We start from the raw sequence: 11,125 nt of genomic DNA, 5'->3' as shown, positions 1-11,125 counted from the left end.
TATAACAATTTCGTTCTCCGTCTCTTATCAGTCATTGTTTGTAAGAGTGCCTATAAAATTAGAAAGTATAATATTAAATCTGTGTTTCCTACCAATTATTCATAGCAAAAATAATGCGATAAGACACTTTTAAAATACCTGTATATAAATATATTCCAAGCATTGCGCACGAGATAGCTGATCTAAAAGTAAGGCAAATAATAATACTGACTATTTTTTTTTTATTATTTTTTAATACATAACTCACCGTAATCAAATGTCGAATAATTTTAAAACATAGTGGGTAATATCCTACGTTAATACCACTGACAATATATAAAAACAATTCTAACTCAAAGAAATTTTCATCTTATTAGGCTGTTCATGATATTTTAGTGGTTTGGATCCCTGGAGAACCATCTGGCATACAAACTCAACATGGAGAGGTCATTCACTTCCTCGTGAAGATGTATGATCGCGTGGTAATGGTCTAGCGATTCACTGAGTGTATAGTTCCATTTTTCAGCACTAAAAAGCTGCAAGGTGTCAGTGAAAACGGAGGGATAGATATAATGGCCAGTGAATGTTCCAGAAAGAGAATATGCTCTAAATGCTGAGTCAGGAATATATGTTTCTTCAAAATAACCACAACTGTCGATAGTTTCATTTAGGCAAAGTATTACTCCGCAATCCTGCACGTACTGGTGATAGAGGCCTTCGCCATGTTCCACTAAACCACTGTAGGCGATGAGCATGTAAACAATATCTTCAGGTTGTTCAGCAGGGTATTCGTAACTCAGATTACAGCACAGGCCGTCCTCATGGCAAAGCTTTTGGCCACCAAAGACACCTGGTGAGGTTCTCTCTAAGATGACGTGATTGTAGTGGCTGAGGTCCTCATGCAAATATTTATGTTCCATGTTCTCGTTTCTATGTGGCTTATGTTTCTTTTTTCCATTCACTATTACCTCCATTGTATTTGTTTGCCTCCCTTCCACCTGTGATGGGCCCAACAAAGGCAAACCGTAAAAATCTTTATAAGTGAAAACTTCAGAGTTAGCTGATTGATGGATTTTTGCAGATGGTACAGCTGACTTCGTTTTCACTTTTCCCACTATGAGCTTGTTGCCTGAAGAAGTATCATAGGTATAATATTCTGGTTCAGAATACACACCTCTGAAGATTCCTGCCCCCAAAAACCCACCTGGTTGGCCGCAACGAGATTTACATTGTTTCCTTGACTGAAACCCTTCCAGACCTGGGGAGCTGAGAGGAAGAAAGTGGGCGATACAATTATGTGCATAAGTCATTGCAATATAAGCAATCATTGTTTTTAAAATTATTGCTATTGATTGCACTTTGTCACTATTGATACACATTGAACGACAGGAGATATGTTAGTGGGTTAATAATGTCCCAGTACATGTGCATAACCTGCCCAACATATATATATATATATATATATATATATATATATATATATATATATATACATATATATATGTATATATATATATATATATATAAATATATATATACATATATATAAAATATATAAATATATGTAATCATAATTACCTGAAAGAGATGGGAGTCCATCTATCCAAGCTGTACTCAGTAGGGCATCTCGTACTCCTAGGTTGTAGATGTTGCTAAGAGCTGGACGTTCGTAGAGTATATCAAAGCAAATCTGGCAATATAACCATGTATAATTCTGACCTTGCATGAGTTAACGCGCACGCATGCGTCTATAAAATTTTATATATTATAGAAGAATGCCTGAAATTTTCGTTTGGATAATTTTATGTATAACAAAATTACACATACATATATATGTATATATAAATATATATAGAGTACACAAAGACACTCAAGTTAGCCATATGAGCCGTACCACTGCGGCAATGGAGGCAACTGGCGGCTGTAATCAAAATTTAAAAGAAATTTTGTGATCACATTTTGAATTTACTAAAACATATTATAGTTTTATAAATTGCAACTATAATATTATAGTTGCAATTTATAAGAAATACGACTGTATAGTATTTGTAGTGCTGCCCAGCATTTATGGTGTAAAGAGAAAATCCTGGCTACAAGCAAGAATGTATGGTGTAAAATTGAAAATTCTGAATACATGATATAAAGAGGAAATCTTGAATCCTGACTCCGACACAAAATTTTGGAACACAGAGGTCTTTCTGTTAGAACAAGGTTTCCTCTTGTAAACTACCTTTTTATGCCATAAGAAACAATATATATATATATATATATATATATATATATATATATATATATATATATATATATATATGTGTGTGTGTGTGTGTGTGTGTGTGTGTGTGTGTGTGGTGTGTGTGTGTGTGTGTGTGTGTGTATGATATGTATGTATATACATGTACATAACATATTTAATATATATATATACTATATATAATATATATATATATATATATATATATATATATATATATATATATATAGAAATAACTTGGGCAAAAGAAAGAGTGTATTTTGTCACGCATAACTAAATATTTCAAAATGTATTTAACTTTATTTGCTAAGAAGTAAAACAAAGATGAATTGTTCCCAGTTCTCACCAACAACGTAAATGTTACACCAAACGAGGTCTCGAAGATAGCAGTGGAGTCGGGATCTGTTCCTGGGGTGAAGACGGGTTCCAAAAATAGGTGTTTCTTTCGGTACCTGAGACATACATGAACACTATAACCTACACTGATTCCCCCCCCCCCCCCCCCCCCCCCCCTCTCTCTCTCGTCTCTCTCTCTCTCTCTCTCTCTCTCTTTGTCTGTCTCCAATTCAGTTATTGTCTCAACATCAAAGATATGTTCATTGATAAAATATAATAAAATTTCAAGTATCCAGTAAAATGCAATGAAATGTGATTTTTAAAAGTTGAAAAAAAGAAATGTTTTAACGAACAAAATATAGTCTTAATACTGGTTTAATTCCAAGCATCAAAAGTGGAAATAAGACTATCTGCAAAAAAGTAATCAAATTGTTAAAGTAGAAATGTAATAGTACAAGGAAGAATTGATGAAAGTAAAACTACAAACGTTACCAGCACTGAAGTAAATTGGAAAACTCCTTAGATATACTCATTCATTATTTTTAATAGCTGAACTATTCTTTTTAAGCACCACTTTTAAATTCAACAGAACTAATATCTAAAAGAATCATCAGCTAGGAAACCTTTCTCTCGATGGCACACTCATCCACAATGGCCAAGGATTAAGTCAGAAGACCTCTGGAGCATTCATCGCACGGAGGTGAATGATGTCGATTGAGAAACTCAATGGGGCCATTTCCTTAATTGCCAGTTACACTGACCTACATTGGAACTTTCAAGTGACTTCCAAAGAACGTGAATGAAATGAGTAATTTCTAGGCTTATGAATAGACTGTATGAAGACAAATGAAAAATAAGGAAATAATCAAATCCTAAATGAAAATTCAAAATGATGCATAATTGTGTAAAAGACATGTCATTTGCACATTTTCAATACCTGGCCACAACAGCTCCGGCATCGTCGAAAACCACCTGGGTATTGTGGAATTTGCAGCCAGAGGGGTCACCGGATGCATCGCTGTTCTGGCTCAATGGAAGGTCTTCATCACCTAAGGCAATTTCAGAGCAGTTTGACTGCTCTGCAAGGTCCACCACGAAGTATATGCCACTTTCCTTCGCTGCACAACTGAGTTCTTTCATGATCTATATGGAAAAGATGTAATGGCAAATAATGCTCATAGACCTATAAGGACGCAAAGCTACTCATCTTTAACTTACAAGCAATCCGGCGCTTCATATATTAACGGCCTTTCTTTCTATCACCAGTTTAAATCCAACTATCCAGCACCTTCTAAGTCTTACGCTCCTACCCCTCACTCCTAACACTTATGAATTATGTAGTCTCATTATCTAGCTATCAATTTATATATATATATATATATATATATATATATATATATATATATATATATATATATGTGTGTGTGTGTGTGTGTGTGTGTGTGTGTGTATGTATGTATGCCTATGATATATCTGTCCTGTATCAGGTGAGGATGATAGTATGTCTACAATTGTAATTGAATAGGTTTTTGCGTATATAAGCATACGCATGTTTCAATGTACGTATACAATGACCTTGACACGTTTTAAGACTGGGAAATACGAGCTATCCTGGCCAACGAATTTCAGTCCATTTATTATTGCAACATTCCAACCAACATTTACCATAGACGCAGGATTAAGTCTCGAAAGCAATCTGTGGTTTCTGAAAATATTTATACATCGAAATGATTTCTGAAATGTGTTCGTTATTTGATTGTGAATTTTCATTCATGTGAAACACGGCATGGTCAATGTGATTATATAAATGAAATATTGTTTAGTGATTTATTGTTAAATATTTGTTAATTGTACTGCGTCAAGCCGAGGGTATTTCGCGCTCTAACCGAGTCAAAGCTTCGATTTTCCAAAGTAAAGTTCAGTGTTTGATACACAATGTATCTCTAACAATTTCGATGTTATTTCTGATGAAAAAATTATATTCTGCTGCACTGAATGCTTCAAAAAATATTCTAAAAATACTTTACTGTAAATTTTTATTTTTCATTCCTTAGCTTATAACTTCTATCAATGTTTTTAAATATTATTTAGATAATACTAAGTTTTGTTTTTTCTTTCATATAATACAGGAAGCCTCCATTTTATGTCACTCGGATACGTGTCAATTCATGTGACAAGTTAGCATTCTTTTAATTTAATCACTATTAAGATCAGGAATCTAGCTTTCTTATAAAGTTTAATTATTTATGCGCCTTTAGATGCTTTTCTCCTCTATGAATCTTCGGCTGGGTGAAGGTTCGACTACGATCTTCACGTCGGCTTGTGCATAACAAAAATGGAGTAATGGTAATAAGAGTAATCAATGGAGTAGAAATCATATGATGAAACAGGAAGAGAATAAGGAATAGGAGTAAAGAAAAACGAATATGTTACAAAACACAGCCACTGGAATTGACAATATTTTCCATACTTTTAATCTTGAGTTATAACTCCTATTTGACGTATACTGATTCAACTAACGTGACGTAATTATCTATCTGCGGAAATGTAGAAAAAAAAATCGTATATAAACTTCTGTAAAAAAAATCTACGAAAATCTAATGTAATTAAACAAACTGATGCAAACAGAAATTCACTCCTTTATATGCACAAGTAATCACTAGAAGAAATTAAATTAGACCTGGATACTTAATTCTGTCTCACCATTAAAGGAAATAAATGCCTCTATAGTTTTACGAACTTACATTATTTGGAAAAAATTAATCTTCTTGCAAAGTCAGTCTGAGAATCTTCGAGAACCAGTGAAACATTATTGCCAATAACCGGTTACAATATCAACGTTCGAATATCATGTGAGGAAAGATAAGTGATTTGTATGAACTTCTGTGTAACTCTTTCCAAACAATTAAAGCTCCTTACTTTGCTCGAATTATTGACGTCGCCGTATTCACAGGGTACTTCTTTGTCCTCTGGGTTCGGAACGACCTGTGTTTGGGCCAGAAAAGTGCCCATGGTCAACCCGAGGTTCAGGCTAGTTAATCCATATTCTGGGAACACGATGATTTGGGCGCCCTGGGTCACATATGAAAAAAAAAAGGTAAATGTGACGACTAACGTTTAGGCATCTCAATTCAGGTTGCCCTTGAAAAGTTACCATAATTCCGTTTACCTTTATATGAAATATCTTCCAATTTCCAGCATCAGCACCAGCAAACATATATCACTGGTAAAAGTAGGAATTTATAGCACTAATCACCCAAGCTGAGAGTTTACCATTTGAATAGTAAAATCAACACAAAGTTGGGAATTAAGTGTTAATGAAATTAGAGTAAGAGAACATTAATGGTACATCATGAGTCTCTTGATAGTTAAGGAAGTTGTTTCGAAAGATAAAACTGAAAATGTTTCTAAGACTTTGTGAAAAAAATTTCAATTAATTATAAATTCATAGAACTCGGATAATATACAGGTTCATGCATAAAATTAACAATAATAATACTGTAAGCACTTTAAAAGGAGCATGGCTGGTCGTCTAGAGAGAATATTTTCCAAGTTACAACTATTACAGAAGCATATTAAACTGTTCTTACAAACGTTTGCTCTATGGGTCCATAGTCTTTCCTTTTGGAATGAAGGAAAGAATAGCTTTAAGAGGGGTTCACAGCTTTCTATACCTCTATAAAGTTAAAGTAACTTCCGATGGCATTTTTTGTTACAAGCAACCAAACATGTGGAATCACATCACTATAAGGTACAGATTAGCGTACGAGGTGTTGGCCATCGCCATTTTCTAATTTTGACTCTAGTTTTCAAGATTGCCGGCAACATGGTAGCCAAAATCTTAAAATGGCCATAAGTCGCTTACTACATACGCTAGGTGTATAATTATGGGGGTCTGCACCTATGTTTTTAGGGTCCGGAAACCAAAATAAATAAAAAAAAATGCATTTGAACAATGGAAAGCTTTCAAATCCAAGATGGCGTCCAAAATGACGGCAAAAGCATAAAAATTAGTGTCATTCATTTTCCACCTTAAAGTGATATAATTGGTACCTATTCCCCTCTCTATTTTAGAGATATTATCCCATCTTTTTTTTAACTTTGCTTTACCTCTTTTTGGGGTGTGGGGGTTATCGCCAGACGTAACAGTTCATTGTCATTAGGTTCTTTTTTCTTTATTGATGCTACTAATGAGCACTGGGGACGTAATCCTCAGTGCCAGGACCAAAGGCCAGGGTGCCTCCTTCAGAGCAAACAAAATCATACTTGATTTGAATAGCGTCTTCAAATGTCTTTTGGGTCTTACTTCATATGTATTTGTGTAGTGTCTTAGCTGATTTAGTCCTGCTGGGTTTGTACAGTTTTCAGCATTACAAGCATATGCAGGAATGCACCAAGATACAGTTTGCACTTGGACTTAAAAACACATGTCATCAGTTCAAAGCATGCATCAGAGATTGTGTGGAGTGTTGACCAAACCAGCTGTAATTGGCTATCATCCGTCTCTTACCAGCCGCTTGTGGCTGATGGTATTCCAATGCTCTGCACTCCTACATTTGATTACAGCTATACTTTGACTTGGAAATTGGTAAGTGCCAAATGGAGCTGTAGCGCAGCCTCGGTTAATGGCAGCGTGGTTGTCTGCAGGTAACAAGAAATGCCATCGGAATTATTTCTCAGAACTTTTGCCTTATGGCTGATCGCCTGCTCTTTCCTTTTTGTAAAATTGTGTGGGGCTGTATTCTATCTATCTATATTTTAAAGGCAGGGGAATATGACTGTTAGCATATTTCTTAGCAAATCATACTGACGAAAAACTTAACGAATAAATAACTTGTGGCAATCGACTACTAACATCGTTTGGATATCCACAGCAGAACTTCTTTTGAACCCATTATCATGTTTTGTTTATTTGCCGATTACCATTCTATGTTTCCGAAACATCAATATCAATAATAACAGAAGGCAGATTCATCTTACATAATAGAGAAAGTAAAACAGTACTTGCCATGCCTCTGGCCTCTCCAGCATAGCGAATAAATACTCTCGCATTTTCCTCCAGTACAGCTAGACCTCCCGCGGAGAGGTCATCATACGGGGCATATTGTAATGCTGCTGCCACGTATTCCACTTCCGTTTCTACTGTCGTGTCTTTGTGGACAAAGTTTTTCGCCGTTTCTCCCTTTCGATGCGCTTTCAGGGTTGACTGGAAGTCATATTTATTTTCTCTGAGAGTCTTTCCATCATTTTGTCCTGTCACGACAAGACATGACAGAGAAAGACATATAATTACGTATGAAAGGCTCAACGTCATATTTAGAAACCAACTGCCGTTTAGGCTAACCAACTTCGAGTATTAATAAGGCTCTTATCAGTGATGAATATGACAGCAGGCGGGGTCACCGCGAACGCAAATTTTGCATAAAAGAAAAGACAAAAATCAGATAAGCTGGGAGACGTCAGGTGTAGGAAACAACTGCACTTACAAGTGCATAGCTGATAAAATGTTTGGCAAGCATTATTCTTCCTTTTGATTTTTGAACACTAAATGAACATAAAGGTTGTAATCCATTTACCTTCATATATTAATATTCCACAAAAACTTTTATGAAATAAAGCGTGACTTACAACAGTTTGCTTGGTTGATTACATACACTGAATTATTCATAATTTTATTAAACCTCTATTAAAACACTAGTTTAAAGGATAAGAAATAGTATTTACATATAGTAAGACCCCAGGATTTTCTGCTCCTTTTAGAAGGGGGTTTAGATTAATTGTTGAGGATTGTTTCCATATTGTACTACAAAGCTGCATATCACAACCAGTTCAAGGATAAGTATAATCAATGGCTTGCATTAGATATACAGAGGAACACAGACTTCATCCTCCCTTCTTCAGGGAAACCACAGGACACCCTGAAAATCCGAAGGGAGACATCACACCCCTGGACACGTCTACCGAAGCAAATCAAGACTATCGTTCAGAGAAGGGATTCACGCCCTCGCCCGGACTACTGGCAAGAGAATGAGACCCGCCGACCTATAGAAATTCGGCACCCCAATGACGTCACGTTTAATTGAAATTCAAAAGACCACATGCAGTAATAAAAACCTTCTATGCCAATTTGTAATCCAGTCCTCAGAACGTCGCCGAGAGGCAGGGAAGCAGTCCGCCGAATAGGAAAAGTAAATGGAAGGAATATTCAATAATCATTCCTTATTCCTGAGAAGCTTGCCTGAAGAGATAAAGAAGTAAAGACTGATTCAAAGGCTTGATAGTAAAAGATCGTGTCTGCAAACAATGCCATTAACTCAATAGAAAGTGCACAAGTAAAAAAAAGAAAAAAGAAAATAATTTGTCTGCACTTTTTTTAAAAGACTTTATTTTTTAATTTGGTAAATTTATTATATATCTAGCATCGTTTCGTTTAAACTTCTGAGATTATAGAATTCCTGTGTATTCTCTCGAGAATCACATGGATATATTTTCTTGAAAAGTTCATCATATACGTATATAAAAATTTTCTTTATCAATTTCCCGGAGGTGTTCTCTTTTATCAATCTGGTCCTTTGTCTTTGTAGGAAGGGAGAAGAATATGACTTCTGTGAAGAAGAATACTCAGTAATTCTGCAATTATTTGATTTGATGTTCTATGAAAAAAGCTACACTAATTCAATTAACATGAAAGATATTCAGGTACAAATGAAATCCTTTTCAGGAGCTGCAATGTAGCTGTTCAGATTAATTCATCGTCATATTGACAATTTTCCTTTTTTAAACAACTTAATATTTGCAACAGAGAAAAGGCAAAATGTTTGCAATGCTCTCTTGCCAGTGAACAAATATGTTTGACTACTGTTTTATCGGCACAGTTATTGCATTAATATTTTGCATAAGTTAATGTTACTGGTGCACTGTTGACATTCAGTGAAGAAGTAATCTCATATATGTAAGTTAACCAACGTGACAATGTTTATATTAAAATTTCAATTGATTGGAATTTACTATGTTTTCTTTAAAAGAATAGACGTTTCTTGTTTATTTTCATATTCGTGTTTACTGGATTACTTTAATTTTTCAAAGAATATTTCTTAATTTTCTTATCATCAGCAAGTTCATGTGGTTTTTGGCTTGATTTATACTTAGTATAATTAGTTAAATGTGATACCTCGAAATGGTTTGGAAGACATCGTTCGCTACGCCTTGCAGATAATAATGTCACTCTTCTGCGTATGGAATAATAGCTTTATCAATTCGACCTCAGCTTATACAGAAAAACTCTTTATCATAAGTGCAAAACATTACTCCTAATTTTAGCAATAATTAGAATATAAAAGGAATAATCAAAATATTGTAACTTAACTGTAAAGGCAACCATAAAACCATCTGGAAATAAGTGACCTGCGTTTCTTGAATAGTCGGCTCTTTGCTATGCAGTTATATTTGAGGCAAAGGTGAAAATGACGAGAGAGAGTCCCGGCAGCATCACTGAGGAATGTGGAGGTAACACATCCCCTTTAGAGGGAGCGGATGTCTTTCACCTTAAACATTTAGGTGGAATGCGAATGCTGACGGGTTATGTAATTTAACGTAACTCAGAGCAAACAAAACACACAACTGCGCGCACACACACTCATATATATGTATATATATATATATATATATATATGCAAAATAAAAACACTGTATCGTGCTTCTAAGAAATCAATAGAGGGATCCACAGTAATATCCTTGTTTATCGAGTTATAAGAGTGCGGATAGGACCACTAGGAGAATTGTGGAAGGAGCTCTCATCACTTTGAATGACACCTTTAAGGGGAATACTGGAATACAGAACAATTTACTTTTGAGTGAAGAAATTTGCAAAAGGGCCAGAATAAAGAACTTCAGAAATGTGTACAGCCTCCTTCAATCCGATAATGTAAATAACCATCCTTCGCCCGTTCCAGAGCCTAATCTACAAACTGCCATTTTGGTTAACGACCGTCAAGATGTCATTCAGGAAGAAGACCGTCGCTTTGTCCCGCCCCGTAGATCACAACAAATTATGGAAAGGCAAACGACCCAATGACTTGTTCGAATTTTTTAACCTTGTTAATGTTCTTTGTCTGTGTTTATGTTTATTTGGAATTCTTCACCAATACCATGTCTCATTTGCTTAGTGATCAAGTCCACAGGAGGATGGACGAAAGCTTTAAGCTGCTTTGTATAAATATATTGTATTTCGATAAACAAGGATATTACTGTGGATCCCTCTATTGAGATATATATATATATATATATCTATATATATATATATATATATATATATATATATATATATATATATTATATATATATGACTGGTAAAAGTGTTCTGTAACAACAGAATTCCATCTAATAAAAGGAGCCCATAAAAACACCAAAATGTAGAGAGAAAAGTACTATATTTCAGAGACTGCTGTCTCTCTCTTCAGGTATATGAATGAGAAAAGTTTACAGAAAAGGTGGTATTTATACCAAGAGATTCGTCCACAAGTAAGCCAATTTAGGTCACCCCCGCTGATAATCTTCCTT

The 11,125-nt window shown here is 35.0% G+C and overlaps 1 protein-coding gene across 1 annotated transcript; it reads right to left on the bottom strand.

The window, feature by feature from the left end:
- Positions 1-222: 222 nt before the first annotated feature.
- Positions 223-7,913, bottom strand: LOC135215245 (biotinidase-like). The gene is made up of 6 exons (XM_064249763.1): positions 7,575-7,913; positions 5,486-5,638; positions 3,504-3,709; positions 2,577-2,682; positions 1,558-1,669; positions 223-1,245 (listed from the first exon to the last, which is right to left on the bottom strand). Exons 1-6 carry the CDS (start codon positions 7,878-7,880, stop codon positions 1,094-1,096), a joined length of 1,035 nt encoding a protein of 344 aa, XP_064105833.1. The 5' UTR covers positions 7,881-7,913; the 3' UTR covers positions 223-1,093.
- Between the last annotated feature and the right edge of the window lie 3,212 nt (positions 7,914-11,125).

This window comes from Macrobrachium nipponense, chromosome 5 (genome assembly GCF_015104395.2).
Source record: "Macrobrachium nipponense isolate FS-2020 chromosome 5, ASM1510439v2, whole genome shotgun sequence".
Classification (NCBI taxonomy): Eukaryota; Metazoa; Arthropoda; class Malacostraca; order Decapoda; family Palaemonidae; genus Macrobrachium; species Macrobrachium nipponense.
Note: the sequence above shows the minus strand (reverse complement) of the source record. Positions and strands in the feature narration are given on the sequence as shown.